Source organism: Dunckerocampus dactyliophorus, chromosome 6 (genome assembly GCF_027744805.1).
Source record: "Dunckerocampus dactyliophorus isolate RoL2022-P2 chromosome 6, RoL_Ddac_1.1, whole genome shotgun sequence".
Taxonomy (NCBI): Eukaryota; Metazoa; Chordata; class Actinopteri; order Syngnathiformes; family Syngnathidae; genus Dunckerocampus; species Dunckerocampus dactyliophorus.
The window spans coordinates 1,059,973-1,079,015 of NC_072824.1; the positions used below are offsets into that span (position 1 = coordinate 1,059,973).

Genomic DNA, 19,043 nt, shown 5'->3' on the forward strand with positions numbered 1-19,043 from the left:
AGTTGCCAATTTGGAATTCTTTCTTCTGGTAAACACTTTACTAGTTTCATAAAAATAGGAAAGTGATCACTGCCACATTGATCACTATGTACACTCCACTGAAAATCCATAAAAATTGTTGGAGAGCAAATAGATAAATCGATAGCCGTCATTGAGCCAGAGGCCGGGTGGAGGTAAGTAGCAGACTTATCGTTCAAAAGGCATAAATCAAAATGTTCAATTGTCCGTTTAACAACAATATTACCAAATCTGTTTACATTTTGCCTACCCCAGAGGGGATTGTGGGCATTAAAATCGCCAACTAATAAAAAGGGTTCTGAAAGCTGGTCAACCAGACTATCCATTTCTGGGTGGAATATACACTGAACATATAGTAAAGGTGCAATGCAGTGTTACCTTAGCTGTGATAGCTTGGAGATTTCTTTGAATATCCACAATTTCATGTGGAATTCCCTTTTTTATTAAAAGAGATGAGCCTCCGATAGGTCTACCATCTACCACAGAATTACTGAAGGTGTTAAAAATGTTATAATTCCGAAATGATATATTGTCAGATAACCTCAGGAATGTTTCCTGTAAACAAATAACAGAAGGGTTGTGATCATACAAAAGACGCTTTATTTCCTCATAATTTGGTTTCAGACCACGGCAATTCCATTGAATGACGGCTATTTCTTTATCATTACCCATTTAAGTATTGTCTTTCTTTTTGACAACTTGTATTTTGGACGTCTGAGTGGTGGGGGGAGTCACGTCCATATCATCTTCCCCCTCAATTGATAGAACTTCATATTTATTTTTAGTAGTTAAACTTTGTGGCACATTAAGCTTTGGCTTAACACTTTTTACTTTATCTGTTTGCTTTTTCGTTTGTTGGCCATTGCGAGCTGCACCACTACCAGAGGCACTTCCGGCAGGAGGATCTCGTGACAGGCTTCGACTTCTACGATTTTCATTTGTTTTCGTCTGTCCCTTTTTTTGGTGATCCCCGTTTGTAATTTGAGGAATGGCCTTTGTAGTAATTGTAGAAGACTTTTTCTTGATCGGGACCGGAGTACTACCCGTTACCCAGGTAAGCTCCGTCTGTGCAATTGCATCAGAACGGGGTCCACCTGTCACTTTCTGGGGTCCCACTGGAGGGGCCAACCCTGCCCTATCTGCATAGGTGGTGCCGCAATTGTGTTGTGTCTGAAGGCGCTTGCGAGCTTCGGGGTAAGAAAGATGGTCTTTATTTCTTGAATTTTTCTTTCCTCTACCCACTTTGCACAATTTCTCGCGTCAGCCGAATGTGATTCACCGCAGTTCACGCATTTAGTTTGGCCTCTACAGTCGGAAGCCACATGTCCTTCTTCGTTACATTTCACACAGCACTGTGGACTTTTACAATATGTTTTGAAATGTCCAAACCTTTGATATTTGAAGCACCGGATCAGATTTGGAATGTATGGGTCTACTTTCACTCTCAGATACCCAACTTTGAAAAATGCTGCGAGATCTGGTTTTCCAAATGTCAAGAACAACGTGTTTGTTGGTTTCCTCACGCCGCTCTGATTAGTAGTTACTCTAAAAACGTCGGTAACATCTTGGTCTGAAAGCTCATCTAAAATTTCGGCGTTATCACAGTCTACGAGTTCAGGGCAACGGATAACTCCCTTACAGGAGTTCAGGATTTTGTGTGCAGACGCCTTTACTGGTATATTTACAAAAGTCTCTACCTTCGATAAATGATGTGCTTGTGCCATCCTGTCCACTTCCACCAGTATATCCCCATATCTTAGGCGGGATATTGTCCTAACAGATCCGGCCAGTCCCTCAATGCCTTTGTTAATCGCGAAAGGCGACAATTTGAGTGGCTGGTTCGGATCGCTACACTGAATGACCAGGAATCTTGGGAAAGATTTCTGGTCCTCGTTAGAGTCACTTGATCTACTTCTCTTCATTTGTTTTGTTTTAGATGCCATATTGAATGATTTAGGATTCAGTACCATTGCTCCCCACCCATCACCGAGCCCAACAAGGGGACGCCATATATATATATATATATATATATATATATATATATATATATGGAAAAACATCTTTTACTGACGACAGGGATACAACAGTACTATACTCTGAACGTAATAAGTTACACCCAGATTTACCTGATTGAGCAGCTGCCTTCTAAAATACAAATCTAGATAAAGATGGTTAATTCACAGTTATGTAGATTACACAGTAATGTAAATATTAATTAACATTAATTATGTTACTTTAGTTGTATTTTAGGGCTAAACACCACCAGCCGATTGGTTATATCCAGGCCTATATAACCACCCGACTAGATGAATTCAGGGCCAAAGTGATGTGTTGCTTCAGGAGGACCGCAGTCTCACCATCCACTCCATCACCAGGATCCCTTTCTCCACCGACACGGGTCGCAGTCCACGGCAAACAGACCGTCCCACTTAGTCGCCTCTTACGACCTGCTGGGAGTACAGCGGGCCTATTCTACACTCCAAACCCGCAGGGGTATTATTATTATTATTATTATTAATGACAATGGTAAAATTGACCCTGAACATGCATGCAAGTCACACCAGAACACATCACAGAGCACAACCCAAAGCCCCACATGCCCAAAAAGGAGCAAGAAGAAGCTTTATTTTGGTAAGTTCTTTACTCAGTCTGTTCCGTAATTTGATTCCACATACTGATATTGTTGTATATGATAGCAAATAGTTTCCCTTAACTCATGTCCTCGCCAGTTACCCCTGGCAGGTACTATCATTCCGGGTCAGAATGAACCTGAGAGCGATGATGATAAAGGGGTAGCTCCACTCTCCCCAAGTCACTTGCACAACCTCATCACCGGATGCCTTTTTAGGTCATGCCCAGGACCTTTTTTTACAATGATAGAAGTGCCAAACGCAAATGTGATAAATGATAATGAACCAACCATTCTTGTATACTGTACCTGGACACAAGATGATATTAAAAAGGCACTATTGGGAATAAAATCGAGGCATGGTGACATCAACAGGAAAACCAGTAACACATGCTGCACGACTAACTGACTTATTAGATGCAATACAATTGGGACAACTTCCCACAAAACTTGCAGTTTGTAAATGTGCATCACACATTAATAAAACTGATCCCATGTCATTAGCAAATTCCCTTGCAGATACAACAGCAAAACTTGCAGCATCAAAAGCATGACATCATGTTGATAAGACTGACAATCCGTTGAGCTATGACACTTTGGCTGACATGCAACAGCAAAGTGCGAAACAAGAAATTGACCATTGGCTTAGGAACAAAGCAACATTATGAAACGTTTATTTCTCCGTAGAGAACAAACCAATTCTACCAAAAATTTGAACAAATGGGCAGCTATTTTGAGCCATGGTATTACTCATGTCTTATGTCTCAACAGGAGGGATGTGTAACACTATCAATACTCACTTCACTACCTATGTAACTATTGCAGGACGTGGATTCCAAATTATGCGGAAATCACCAGACCGCTGCTAGACATCATACATTCCACACCATTGGCAATGCAAAACAAAATCACCTGGACAAGTGAAGGTGATAAATCATTTGATGAAGTAAAGCGTGAACTCCAACTCATCTGTTTTGGCTCTTCCTGATTACACCAAACCATTTGAACAAACTGTAACGACAAAACATGGGTTTATGACGTCACTACTAATGCAAAAGCATGGTGGGAAATGGAGGCCTGTGGCCTACTATTCCCAGCGGCTTGACGCAGTGGCACGAGCGAAAACCGGAATGTGTACAGGCTGTTCTCACAGCCACATTGGCGGTTGAGGACTCAGCAGAAGTGGTGCTTTTCCATCCATTAACCCTGAAAGTGCCACACGCTGTCTCCATTCTGCTACTGGAAACAAAGATGCAGTTTTTATCACCCGCACGACACCTGCACTGCACAGCAGTCTTGTTATCTCAAGGACACATTAACACTGTACGATGTGGTGCACTCAACCCTGCAACACTTGTGCCCACAGCAGCTGATGGCACACCCCACAATTGTGGTGAGCATGTGCAAGTCCCCACCAAACCTCGACCTGACCTGACAGACACACCTCTGTCAACAGGAGCTGTAGTTTTTGTAGATGGCTCAGCTAGCAAAGATAGCAGAGGGAATAATAAAGTAAGAATCGCCATAACAGCAGCAAAAGACATCCTATATCAAGGCAAACTGAAATTCACTAATTCGGCCCAAGCTGCAGAGATTTCAGCTTTCATAAAAGCATGCAAATTATTTGAAGGAAAAGACGTTACAGAGACGTTATGGTTACGGAGCTGTACATGTGTTTTGTCAACAATGGGCAAGAAGAGGTTTTAAAACCACCACAGGAAAAGATGTAGTGCACAAAGACTCACGGCAAAACCTGCTGCAGGCAGTACAACCACCTCGAACATTAACTATTTGCAAATGCGAAGCACATTCAACAGGAAACGACCCGATGACTGTTGGAAACAGGTTAGCAGACAAGGCTGCAAAAGAAGCGCCAGCTGGCGGCACTCCAGTTGACACAGCACTTGCACAAACCTCTGGTGATACTTCAACCACACAAATGACGTCCTCATTAGCAGGCAAAAACACACACCTCATGCTGAAAAAAACCTATTGGGAAAACAAGGATGCACGACTTCACAATACAATGTTAAGCACACGACCTGATGGAAAACCATGGTTACCCAAATCTTTGAGTGGGCTGCAAAATTGAGCCATGGTGGCACAGGTACACAAACATTACCAAACCCATTGTTTCATACTATTTTCAAAAGTTTTTTTGTCACAAATGCTTGATATGCATTAAAAATAATGCACAAGGGTATTTACGCCCGAAAAGAGGAAAGTTCCCAACACCAGCGGAACCATTCCACACAATACACATGGACTACATTAAACTAAACAAAGTACAGGGAAAACAATATTGTTTGCTGATCATTGATGTATTTTCAAAATGGGTTGAACTGTTTCCAAAGTGCGCATGCCGATGCCAGGACTGTTGTAAAGGCATTGTGTAACCGCATAATACCCACGTTTGGCATCCCATCTGTGATTAAAAGTGATAATGGTACACGTTTTGTGAACGAAGCTGTGACAAAAGTGGGAGAGTTATTACATCTTGACTTGAAAAGACATCGTGTGTATCACCCACAGTCTGCAGGACTAGTGGAAAGGACAAATGGAACTGTTAAGGCCAGACTGGTAAACAATGACAGAAACAAAAAAAAACAATGGCCAGACTGTAACGGACTTGTGGAGACTGGAATGGGAATCTTTCCAGCAGAGGGGAGGACACTTTTCCCCCTTTTAAATTGTTTTTGGACGGCCATACAGGTTGCCAGACTTGATGCCGGAAGGGAAAACACCCATGGGAGGAAAAGGCTTCTTGAGACGTCATCTGTACTTCTGTGAAGAAGGTGTCGGACGTTTCGCTCCTCATCCGAAGAGCTTCGTCAGCGAACTAATAAGTGCTGGTAGCTTAGGCCTTAAATACAGTAAGAGTGGGCGGAATTGGTGTGCCAACACCCTCCTCCTATTGGTTCGTTACACTAAACCTGGGCGGAGTAGTGGTATAATCCTATCCTGCTATTGACACCTCCGATAAAAGGGAAGTGTCGCTCCCTGAATTGGGTATGAACGACTCTGATACTGGCTTGTTAGCATCTATTGTTCTGGCTCGGCCCTGGCTTCACCTCATTTGCAAGACTAAGAGCTGTGGGTTTAGGTCTCAGTAACCTGCTGAACACAGGGTCCAAATTAAACCTCAAACCACCATTCCGATTCAATGATGGGTTCTGTTGTTTGACAAAAATAGCTTCCTTTACTCCTCTTTCAAACCATCTGTTTTCTTTGGCCAAAATCTTTACCTCGCTGTCCTGAAAAGAGTGATTGGTAGCTTTCAGGTGTAGATGTACTGCTGATTGAGGACCACTAGCATTGTCCCTGCGATGTTGATAAAGCCTTTTTTGGAGCATTTGCTTAGTTTCCCCAATGTAGTGCTCTTTGCATTCCTCATCTTTACAGTGGATGGAATAGACCACATTGCTCTGTTTTTGGTTTGGAGCCTTGTCTTTAGGATGCACTCATTTTTGTCTCAGGGTATTTACTGGTTTGAAATAGGTAGGAATTTTGTGTTGCCATAAGATCCTCTGGAGTTTTTCGGAGACCCCCGCTACATAAGGGACTACCACTCCTCTCCTTTTTGCTTCTGTGGGCTTTTGGGTTTCTTTCCCTACTCTCTTCTTTTGACATTTGTTAAAAGCCCACGATGGGTACCCACAGGTTGAGAGCGCTCTCTGGACATGTTGTGTCTCCGTTTTCCTTCCGTCAGCACTAGTTGATATTTGTTCCGCTCTATGTTGGAGGGTCCTAATAACCCCTAGTTTATGTTGTAGTGGATGGTTTGATTCAAAAATGTGTTCAGCAGGTTACTGAGACCTAAACCCACAGCTCTTAGTCTTGCAAATGAGGTGAAGCCAGGGCCGAGCCAGAACAATAGATGCTAACAAGCCAGTATCAGAGTCGTTCATACCCAATTCAGGGAGCGACACTTCCCTTTTATCGGAGGTGTTAATAACAGGATAGGATTATACCACTACTCCGCCCAGGCTTAGTGTAACGAACCAATAGGAGGAGGGTGTTGGCACACCAATTCCGCCCACTCTTACTGTATTTAAGGCCTAAGCTACCAGCACTTATTAGTTCGCTGACGAAGCTCTTTGGATGAGGAGCGAAACGTCCGAACATTCTTCACAGAAGTACAGATGACGTCTCAAGAAGCCTTTTCCTCGATGGACAACTCCTGTGCGACTGAGAGCCTACACAGACCCATGGGAGGGTCCATACCCGCCCACATGAGGAGAATATATGAACCGAGGGAGGTGTATAAACACAATGACTTGCCAGTGTGTTCTGCTCCACAGACAACCCAAGTCCGAGTTGGTGACCAGGTCTTCCTCAAAGTGCTGAAACGACCCCGGTGGGACAGTGAACGCTGGGACGGTCCACTTGAAGTGATCGGCGTCACACCAACTGCAGTAAAGGTGACGGGACGAGCCGGCTGGATTCATCAATCCCAGTGCAAGCTCCAACATTTCCCTGGTGGACCGAGCGACGCCAGTCCCCTGGGCTAGACAGCACCGCGAAACCATCACCTAGACTCCGACCCCCCCGTCGAAAGACCATAGTGGGAGAGAGGGTTTTCCGTGGCAAACACACCCCTCTCAGGAAGAATGATCAACGAACGATTCCACCAACATCGCTGCTGGTGCGTGGGCGCTGGAGTCACAGTGGCTCTGGTGACCCTCGTGGTGATGACCGGCCTCTGTACGGCAGAGGGCCCTAATTACATCACCCCTGACGTGTCTCATAGGACAGACCCCTGCAAATGGCATGCCTAGGAACATCCCGGACAAGGACAAACTGCTGATAGGTGCTTTGTTTCCGGTTACCACCTACAACCACACAGAACTCAGTACTTACAGTATTTGAACCACAAAATCAACTCCCTGACCAACTTTACAGAAGTCTTGTCCACTCACTCAGCTTCACAATTACATGCTACATCGTTAATGGTGATACAGAACAGACAAGCTTTGGACATAATTTTGGCAGAAAAATTGTGCAGGTACATCCGGAGCACAGGCGAATGTTGTACTCACATTGCACTACACACCCTGCAGAACGTCAAAATAGCAGAAACCCTCACACTGCTGCGGGCATATCATGAAAAAACACAAAGTATGGAAGGTGGTGAGTCCAACTCCTTCCTTAAATGGTTACACGACACATTTGGCAATTGGAAGAACGTCATCCTTTTACTGGCTAGTATGTGTGTCGGTGGGTTTCTGTTAGTACTCAGTTTTATCACCTGTGGCATCTCCTTGTGCCGTCTGATGTCTTCCAAACTCATGGACGCCATCCAGGTCAAGGTGGCTGCCCAGGTCACTGTTGCTTTAGCTTTCCCTACACGATTCTGACGATAACTCTGACACCTCGGTGTAAATCCTGTATGAAGGAAATGAAAAGTGTACTTGAAAGTGTTTGTTTTCTGATGTTTTTAGATTTTCTCTGATGTGTTACATTTCCATTTCTTTTTGTTTTGCTCTAGCGTACTTGTACAGTCAAACCTGCCTTAGCGGCCACCTTTATAGAACGGCCACCTGCCTATAGCAGCCACTGAAAAATCCCCCGCAGCAAATTTACATGTTATAGACCCTAAACTCAATATCTGACCGCATATAGCGGCCAAATTACCAACTCAAGTAGAAGCTTCATGCACGAAAAAGTTTTGTTTTTCAATCAATGAAGCCGTTGTGTGTAGACTTTAATTACTGAGTCCTAACTCAGTCACAATCATTCACAAGATCCACACAAACTGTCAGTTGTTCCACATAAAAAAGTCGTCTTCTTTTGAGCTTGCTATTTCCTGGTCAAACATGTAACTTTCAGAGCATTTGCACCAAAACATTACCGCAAAGTAGACTGGGAACAGGACGTGCTCCCAGCGACGCTACAATAAAAAAAAAAAAAACATACGCTAGCATGCATGCGGCAGCGGGAGCAAAACTGAGTTGGGTTGTACTTAATTGAAGTATTTTAGAATGTACTCACGTTATTTTTCCATCAATCCTCATCCACACATCCATCAAAGTCCTCATCTTCTGTATTCGACACAAAAAAAGCCGTCTTCTTTTCCGTTCGCTACTAGTCTGTTAACTTGTCAGTGTTATTCAGCTCCGAAGCAAAGAAGGAAACTTCTCCTGTTGCTTCTGCCAACTTTATTTATTGAACGCGGCCACCAGACAGCAGCTAAGAACACACACACATCTCTCAGCATAGTCTCTCCTTCCTGCTTGCCCACAAGTCAAAGGTTAAACAAGCTCCACTACATAGCTGTCCCAGGAATGCCTGTAAGAAATGACACCGTTTATTTCCTGGTGTGCACTGGTCAATACTGTAATGCCGCTTGTTGTGGGGAAGGAGAGACTCACGTCGCCGATGCACTTTAATGGCTTTATTAACAGCGGAGAACACTGCAGGACTTTACATCCACGCCAAGATAAACACACTTCCCAACTCTCTCCAAACTCACAGCTAGCACTGAGCCTAGCTCTCCTGCTCGGGACGCCCACCGTCACTTCCTGATGAACTAAAGCTGTCTGCCGTATAAAAAGTAAAATATTAAAAACAAGCGTAAGACATTACTAGCACAGCTTTGTTCTGTGGGTCGTGGATATATTCTATCAGTTATTATTAAGCCTCTAGCTTCCTTTTAGTACCGTATTTTCACGATATTAAAAGGCGCAGTCTCAGCTACAAGTGCTATTTTTGTATTTAACACATACACAAGGCGCACTGTGCTATTGGGCGCAGGTATGCATTGTAACACATACGGACTTAACAAGCCCACTTGAAATCAGGATGGTCATCACTCAACACAACAGTCTAAGTCAACTAAAAACATCACACAGCAGCACAAACACAGACAAGACATTACCTCTATTTTTGCAGAACAATAACTAACAACTATGTAGCTCAAACATGTAACTTTAAGAGCATTTGTACCAAAACACAACCAGGGGAACAGGAAGTGCTCCCCAGCGACGCACCAAAACACTACCGCAAAGCACGCCGGGGAACGACGCGACAATACGCTAGCATGCTTGCTATTGTATGTTTTTAAAAAGCCAGCGAGAGCAAAACTGAGTTGGGTTGTACTTTATTGAAGTATTTAACAATGTACTCACATTATTTTTGATAAATCCTAATCCACAAATCCATCAAAGTCCTCATCTTTTATATCCCAAATGAAGAGCGGGGCAAGTTCTCCATCAAACACGCCAGGTTCCCTGTCGTCATTGTCAGTCAGTCTCGTTGCCGTGTGGCGCCTCAGAAATGATGCTGGCTTTTGTGAAAGCTCGAACAGTGCATCAGACACGTTAGCCCAAGCATCCACAATCCATTAGTGAAGCTGTGTTCGCTAGCTGTCATCCACCGCTCCCACGGCGCTCGCAACGTAACTTTAAACGCCGTGTTTACACCGATATCCGGCAGTTGGAGTTCCCTCGTCAAGCCTCCCGGAATGATGTTAAGCTCCAGGTTCATTTGTGGTGATGCGTGTGAAAAAACATCTGGTTTCTTTCCGTACACGTCACTCAGCCATTTTCTCCTTCCAGCCGCTTTGGTCCGGCTGGAAACTTTTCTTTAGGCAGCGTCAGCGTCTACCACAGGTAGCAGTTTCTGTCCATTACCATGGCAACCAAGCACAACAGTAAAAGCAGACTTCCCGTGTCCCGTTGTGTGTATGGCGACCGTGCTGGTCTTCTCTACAGTGTGGTTCACCAGGATGTGGAAAGTGAGCGGCACGTCGTCCATGTTTGTGATGTAGTTGGATGGATAGATCGTGCCATTTCATAATAAAAATATACTTACATAACTACTGGGGCGTGCCTTTTGCGTCCTCAGTCACGTCCACCTTTCCTTTCCTCTATACAAGCAGCGTGTTGGCAGGCTCCCAGTCAGTCGAGCCGACTGGGAGTCGAGCGCTCAAAAGTCACGCAGCAACACTTACAGATTTTCTTACAGATTTTGGAACTCGGTACACACATACGGCGCTCTGCATTATAGGGCGCCCCACTCATTTTGGACAAAATTTAAGACCGTTAAGTGCGCCTTGTGGTCGTGAAAATACGGTAAGTAAAAACCTTGGCTATGATTGCACTACAGTACATTGTCATGTAGACCTACAAAGTACACTTGAAAGAACAAGGTGAATAAATGTATTGCAACTGATGTGAAACTGATGAGGGGTAGGATTAAATAAGCTTTGCTTCTTCCTACTCCTTTTTGGACATGCAAAATTGTGAATTGTACTATGTGATGTGCTACTGTTTGACTCATATGCATGTTCAGGATTAAAACCATGAACCATGATAACAAGCCTAGTAGTGCTGTACAACTTTTATCCACAGTCTGCAGTGCCCTCTACTGGTCAACATTATTATTATTTTTTTCCCCCCTCTACTGGTCAACATTCAAACTGGACACCAACCTGTCTATAGAGGCCACCTGTCTATGGCGGCCACTTCTGCAGACTCCCTCTAGTGGCCGCTATAGACAAGTTTGACTGTATATGTATATTTATGTTTCTCCTTATGTGAAAGAATGTGTTTCTATTGCTGTGAAGGTTTTGTTATGAAAATGTACTAAACACACACGTTTTCACGTGTGAGAATGTGATGTGACCATGAACGAGAGCAGCTGCAATTTGCAGCATCAGTTCAAACAAGAGCCTTGTTAGAGAAATCTATATACGTTATCACCCATTTTATAAATATATTATTGTTGTACTCTTGTGCATAGAAGGGAGTAAGCAGGCCCTGTGAGGGGAATCAAACGGGTCAGTCTTGTGTAACTCAGAGACATGGAGGAGGTTGAGGTGCTCAAGGTCTTTTGCTCCTTTTCCCATTCTGTGATGTTAGAAAATTAATTAAACCACACATGTATGATATCACTACACTGAGGCACACACATAGCTAGAGACACAGAGTTCAGCTGTAGTAGGCCCCTTCCTTGAGAAGCTGAACTCTCCTGTAACTAGGGAACGCCCAATAGCAAATAAAGAGAGAGGTTTTTTGGAGAGCGTATCCAGAGCGGTATGGGATACAACTCTGGTGCGTCCCTCCGTTTCTCCTCGCGAGTAAGAAAATCTTGCCGTGGTTGAGTCTGTTTCTTTGAGTAGTTATACAGTCCAGTACTTGTCTTGGTTATCTGCAAGGATTTCCCTGACACCTTACTTGGGAAGGGTTTCTCCCTTTTTCCCTACGGGGTTTTTTGGGTAGTTTTCTTCCCACTGAAGTAATGAGACTTTGATGATTCAATGTTTATTTTCATAAACAGGAGGGAAAGAAAGAAAGACATTTTTTCTATCGTTGTGAAGGGTTTGTTATGAAAATGTACTAAACACTGTTGGAACTGGACATAAATTAACCAGCAATATTATTATCACTCCTATATCATAATAGTGTTCAAGTGTGTTGCCCTGTAGGAATGTCTGTTTTAGGAATGTGACCTAGCAACAGAGAAGATGGCGACTCATGGCGCCACCTTGTCTGCTGACTCCAAGGATGCAGTCGCATACTAATCGATGTCCTTCGAGGCTGTGCTGAAATGTGCTTCATGCCACACATGTATTACGGATAACTGCCACAGAGACGCATACACATAGGAAAAGACAAGTACAATTGTGCAGCTGCGTTGCTCACCCCATCCCTTAGAGTTGCACAACCTTGTAGTTAGGGAATACCCAAATAAAAAGCAAGAGCTCAGAGAACGTATTCAGAGCGGTTTGGGAAGGCAACTCTGGTGCGTCCCTTCTGTTCTCCTCACGAGAGAAAAGACAATCTTGGCTGGGTTGAGTTTTTTTCTTTGAGTAGTTACACAGTCCAGTACTTGTCTTGGTTATCTGCAAGGATTTCCCTGACACTGGTGTTGAACGTTGTTTCTATAAGTGGCTAGTTAGGATTTGCTTGGGAGAACATGATGGAAGAATGGTCAAATACAAGGATGTTGAATGATGTTAGGACAATGTCACTGAATGTTCATGGCCTCAACATCCCGCTAAAAAGAAATAAGGTCATGACAAAAACCTAAACGGAGAAAGCACAAACCATTTTACTTGAGGAGAAACTCAGCGGTACACAAAGTGCACTCAGGAATGGACTATTTCTTCATGAAGATGGAGGACTACTACAGCGTGAAGGAATGTCAGATGTATCTGATCACAAGCCAGTTCATCTGTTCATACATCTTAACAACAGGAAAAGGAAAACAATATGGAGACTTAACTTGGGAATATAAAACAAAGATCAGACAAAGGCTCAAGTAGAAACAGATAAAAAGATACATGGAGGAGAACGACAACGGAGAGGTAGACCAACAATACTCTGGGACGTCATGAAGGCGGTTATCAGAGGGAAATTAATAGCTGAAACAGCACATGCAAAACAGCTTCATGCTAAAGCGTATGGAGTAAACAGTGAGAAATGAAGGGAATTGGAACAGGACTATCAGAGGACACAAGATCCCAAGATATATCAAGAAATGAAAGAGTCCAGGAGTATAATTCATCATATATTACTAGATGAAAGAGAAAAAAGGACCAACTTCTCTAAGCAGGCTATTACCAAGTAGGCCCAAAAGCCACAAAATGATTGGCAAAACGTATACGAAAACAAGAAATCAAAAACAACATGAATAAAATGAAAGAGCCACACTCTGAAGACATACTAACCACTCCAGAAGACATTGACAGACTTTTCCAAGAGTACTATCACACAACCTACATCAGCAAAAGGAGAGGAAATGAAGGGTTTTCTGGAGGGGCTACACCTCCCCTCAATAGGGACCAGACAGAATGATAGACTTACGGCCCAAATGACAACAAAGCAGGTGAAAGAGGCAATAAACGCCCTCAAAAATCCTAAGTCACCGGGAAGTGATGTGTTTCCAGCAGAGTGGTATAAGATGTTTCTAGAAGAGCCAACTCCGGTCCTCCTCTCCTCCTTCAATGGGACCCTCCACACCAATAAAATACCTCCCTCATGGGCTGAGGCCATAATGACAGTAATACCAAAACACTGCGCATCGTTTGCATCATAAAAACGCCTCCTCCAAAAAAATCTGAGCTCACAAATGGCCTCCCGCTGCATCCCTGTGCATTGTCACCTGTCCATTCCATCCTGTGTATGTGATGAAGACGCTCACGTCTTCTTCTGCTGTGGAACACACACGCAAAACACGATGGCCACGGCGCTCCGCCGCGGAAGAAGATGCGAGCGTTCTTGTGTGGAAGAATGGACAGGCGGCGGTGTGCAGGGAAACGGTGGGAGGCCATTTGTGAGCTCTGATTTTTTCAATTTTTGTGATGAAAATGTGTTCCTCTTCTGAACACATGTTGTTTTGAGAAGCCAAACTCCTTACTTGTGTAACCCAGCCACCACCTACGACTAACTTCGTTCTTCATCACCAAAATCCCACCAGAACTGGACTGAGGAGACCAAGTGGGGGGGTAAGTCGCTGCTGATGTACTACACTGCTGATGGGGATGTCATACAACTTCATGGCAAAAATTCCATATTATCCCTTCAAGAAAAAATTCAGGCCACAACTTTGCCTCGGTTTGCATGTAGCGGCCACTTGGAATTAATTAGTCAGACGTGGAGTTTCAAACAGGTGCCTTTATTCTTCTGGCTCAGTTCTTGCACCTTGAGCACCATGAGCTCAGTACCGTAAGCACCATAAGCACCGTGAAAACTCATTCCGCCTTCCAAGGGCGCTAGCTTAAACACGAGGTAGTCTTGCACATTAGCCTACCACCAGCCAGGTTAAAACTGAGAAAATATGTGAGCACATTGTGCGTGGGGTTGCAATCACCATTAGCGAAGTTAACCTTTTGACACAGGAAAAGAAAAAACGTCCCGCCAAAATAAGAGCGTGCCAACATCCGGTGGCAGGACTACATTCTTCAAAATAAATGAGTGAATAACTGAGCATAAAGAACGTTAACATGTCATTTACAGTGCGTACATTCCCCAGTTAGCGTCCAATATGTCTTTAAAAACATAAAAGTGATGTTGAAATGAGCAAAAAAAACTTATTCTTAGCTGGATTTACTCATATTGGGACATTTTGAGTCTCATAACAATCTTGTGATGCTCAAAGCAGTATTTTACCCTCAGAAGCATTTTTTTAACCTTCCTTCCTTCCTTCCTTGTCACGCTCTTCATCCATCCATCCATTTTCTATACCGCTTCTCATTAGGGTCGCGGGGGTATGCTGGAGCCTATCCCAGCTGACTTTGGGCGACAGGTGGGGTACACCCTGGCTGGTGTCTAGCCAATGGCAGGGCACATATAGACAAACGCTCACATTCATACCTATGGACAATTTAGAGAAGGGGTCGGGAACCTTTTTGGCTAAGAGAGCCATGAAAGCCACATATTTTAAAATGTATTTCCGTGAGAGCCATATCATATTTTTTAACACCGAATACAACCAAATGTGTGTATACAGTATTTAAGGAATACTAGCAATTTTAGAATATCAGTCTCTGAATGTATTCTTTGTAATAATGTTGTTATATTGAAGCTAACCAATAATAAATAACTTTTTACCATTAATGCAACTTCTGGTGCTGCATGGTTTTGTGACCTACTCCGTATCTTTCTTTCTTTTCCTTTTTCATCAAAAGGGTTGTCTCTTCACAATTAGCTAGCTGACTATTTGATTAAAGAAGGTTTGATTAAAGGAGGGACAACCCCAATAATAATCAAGTTTTGGTGTCTGACACGGAAAACATGGGAAGGACAGCTGGCATTGCGCTAGAAAAAAAAATGGATGGGTTAAAATGCATTACAATGCATATTTTGAATTTTGTAATGTTTCTGTTTCTGTAATGTTTTACTTTAAAATGTCAGGAAAACAAATTAAAATAAACACATTTTATGGTGTTAAGAAATGTCTGAGAGCCAGATGCAGTCATCAAAAGAGCCACAACTGGCTCCCGAGCCATAGGTTCCCTACCCCTGATTTAGAGTCTCCAATGAAGCAAAAATGCACATTTTGTAATGTGGGAGGAAACTGGAGTACCTGGAGAAAACACCCTCTTCACTTTAAATATATTTAATGCATATTTTCATAGTTAGGGCATAAAAAAATGAAATAAGACCCCTAGTCACCTTTACAGCCCTATTATTCATTGTTTACACCACATTGTGTATCTCTTATGCCACAGGGACTCGAGACGGCCGCTAGCTAGCAAGCTAAAAAACTAACCAGTTAGCCTCAAATGTATTTTTTCTAAACTTACGAAACCCAAAAATGACCACTTCCACACGGAATGGGAGGATAACTTTTTTCGGTCTATCATGTGGGACATGCCATGACTTCATGCTTTGCTAAGGTCATGTAGTGTAAGATAATGGCTCATCAATGTTTAGTGTCATTACTGCCACCTAGTGACCAGAATACTACATACTGTATGGCTTGTATTTCAATATGTTTGACTAATAATAGACCACAGTCTACCACCAGACAGCCATCATTGATTCAATTGCGAGGGACGACTGTATAGACGTGTTTACCCAGGCCTGGTGATGTGAAGTCTGCTGATCTGCAGTCATTTGCATAGCTGGGACTGCATGATGTCTAAAAGAAAGGATACACAGCACATCATGAATAATGACATTGAACATAAACGGTGGAAAACAACAATATTTAAGATGACAAATGCATCCCATTCCTTGCTTGCTCGGCCTGCCACTAAAATAAGAAGCATCCAAGTTGTTATGAATGAGCAACATACAGCACGTGTACCGAGCTCCATATAGTTCCTCCCCACCTGAGGTGCTGATCTTTAATTCAAACATGAACCCATTTACATCTGAGGCCCATTCTTAAACACTTTCTAAATCCTGCCCTAACTTTATTTTAGTGTGGAAAAACTCACTTTCAATGAAATTTCAAGCAGAACAAAAGGGAATCAACCGAACAAAGATTATTTGCATCGTATTTAGCGTTTTTTTATGTTTCTCTTGGAGATGAATAAAAGTAATAGCTACTTACCTTACTGCTGCATTAGGCTACATTACACACAGCCATTAGCTCAATGCAGCTAGCTTTCTTGGTTCACCATTACAAATAAACAAACTGCTTTACGGTGGCGCTTGTTACAACAATGCTTGTGTAACTATTACAACCGCTAATAAATATAACTAAATTATTATCGTTTTAATTTGCGATCTAGCTAGCAAGTAGCTATTGTTAGCAAGCATGCTAGCGATAAAACCTCCTTCCTAAATGGCAATAAGACACAAAGTTAACATTTCATGAACCACGACAGCAAGCCTGTGACACGCTAATCGCCGAGGTGGTGACTCCGGGAGAGGCAGATAGTGTTCTGCGGGAGCTGACGGTGTCATCCCGCCTGTGAATGCTGTGAGGCGGGGCACAACAATACGTTTCACTTTTACGTCTACAAATACCAGCCCCTACGTTTGTCGCCAGTCGCTTTTGGGAAAATAAATCACCAGGAGGGTTTGGAAAGTCGCCAGATTTAGCGAGAAAATGGCCAAGTTGGCAACACTGGGCTGCACGTGAGATTGTAAGGACCCCTCCTTACGAAGCCGTTCACAGATGGAGAATACGTGAAAAAAACGCTCATAAAAATATCAGCGTCTATTGTTGAAATTAGAAAACAAAGAAGAAATGATTGAGAAAATGAATGTCTTCCTCTGCAAAGACAGTCAAGGACAGGCTCAATAGAATGGTTGTTGGTGGCAATTTACTTTTACTAAAAGATGGCTAGCATGTCTCGCTAGCATCTAACAAGTTAAACTACCCTAACAATCTTCATCATTTACTAACACGACTTTATCAACAAGCTTCATCATTCACCGAGACGACATTATCCGACAGTAAGAACACTATTCCGAGGAAGTGACACTTACCGGAGCCAAATCCATCTCAGCAGGATCAGTTTTGGGCCTGAGTCGGTATATTTTCGTTGTTTTCCTCTAGCTGGTGCATCGATCACCATTCGAAGGGAACCTGCGTGTGAAAGTCTCGTTTTGTGCCTCTTCTTCTTCTTCTTCTTCTGCTTCTTCTTCTGCTTCTTCTTGGCGGATTGCAACCATGACTTTAAAGGTGCATACCGCCACCTACTGTACCAGAGTATGTAACATGGGCCATATATCTTATTTTATACTAATTCAGATAACGAGGAAACTACTTATACGAACAATAATATTAATAATAATACTATAGTAATATATTCTAATAATGAACTACATTCTATTATACCATCCTGTGTCCTTCAAATATTCTATCACCGCCCTCTGTATATGTGTAACCCCCTCCCCACCTGTTCCTAAAATGCCCTCAATGCTCCATTCCCTTCCTACCTTAGTCATCCTTTTACTTAACTTTCCATGTCTTTCCTATATCTCTTGCAGTGTAGTAATATGTGTTCCACCTTCTCTAGGTTTTTTGTATCCATCCTTATTTCTATGTTGAATACTATATAAGGCTGCCAGAGTCCACACAACATAGCACCTCTATCTGCTTTGATTTCCTCTATCCATTGCAGGCCAATAATCATTGCCATCATTTCTGCTGTATGAAGGGAAACCTGATCAGGTCATCTTTTTGCAATGCTATAGTTCATGGATGGTACATAGATTCCAATCCCCACCTTCCCCCCTTAACTTTTTCATCCATCTGTATACATATCTAAGTAACAATAATATTTGTTTTTAATATATTGACTTGCTTTATGTCCTTTTTCACCATCTTTCCACTTATTTTTTTAACTCTGTTATATATATATCTACCTCAGGTTTAGGAAATAGCCAGATAGGAATATTACTTATGGTTATAGAATTATTACTATGTATATTTTTATAATCTATTTATTATATTATTTTTATATATACTATATAAATACATATTATATATTTATTTTTAGTTGTATTATACTCCCAACATTCCTCCATCACATCCTTGGCCAGATGTCCATGCCTACATCCTTTAAGTCTACTCCAGTATGTTAACATAAGTTGATCTCTTCTCAGGTCATACGCTACTTCTCCTAACTCAACCTGCATTGCTTTCATTGGTGTTGATGTGATTGCACCTGTACTTGTCCTAAATGCTTTCTGAATATTTCTTTCTATTTTCATTAAATGTGTTTTAGCTGCAGCTCCATATACAAAACTTCCATAATCTATCGTTGCTCTCATCAAAGCTCTATATGTACACATCAGTGATTGTTTATGTGCTCCCCATTCCTTACCTGTAACAGCTCTCATTAAGTTTATTATCTTCTTATATTTCTCTTCTGCATTTTCCACATCTACATTTTTTGGGTCTTCCATGTGCCTTTCTGATCTAGCCACATTCCAAGGTATTTCAAATTGTCTACTTTGACCATGTTTTGTGTTTTTTTTTTTTTTCAAAA

The 19,043-nt window shown here is 42.5% G+C and overlaps 1 protein-coding gene across 5 annotated transcripts in view; it reads right to left on the minus strand.

The window, feature by feature from the left end:
• The window catches only part of LOC129183308 (gastrula zinc finger protein XlCGF57.1-like), a 78,882-nt gene extending 61,197 nt beyond the window's left edge, over positions 1–17,685 (minus strand). For 3 of the 5 annotated variants that reach the window (XR_008570772.1, XM_054780411.1, XM_054780408.1), the window contains exons 1-2: positions 17,536–17,685; positions 16,171–16,234 (exon numbers count right to left, since the gene is read on the minus strand). Coding sequence is in view for 2 of the 5 variants with exons in the window: in XM_054780411.1 (XP_054636386.1) it covers positions 16,171–16,234; positions 17,536–17,550 (79 nt within the window). In the remaining 3 variants the exon portion in view is untranslated. Of the gene's footprint in view, positions 1–7,895; positions 8,033–16,170; positions 16,235–17,535 lie in introns of all 5 variants that reach the window. The other 2 variants (XM_054780409.1, XM_054780410.1) reach the window with 2 other exon arrangements.
• Between the last annotated feature and the right edge of the window lie 1,358 nt (positions 17,686–19,043).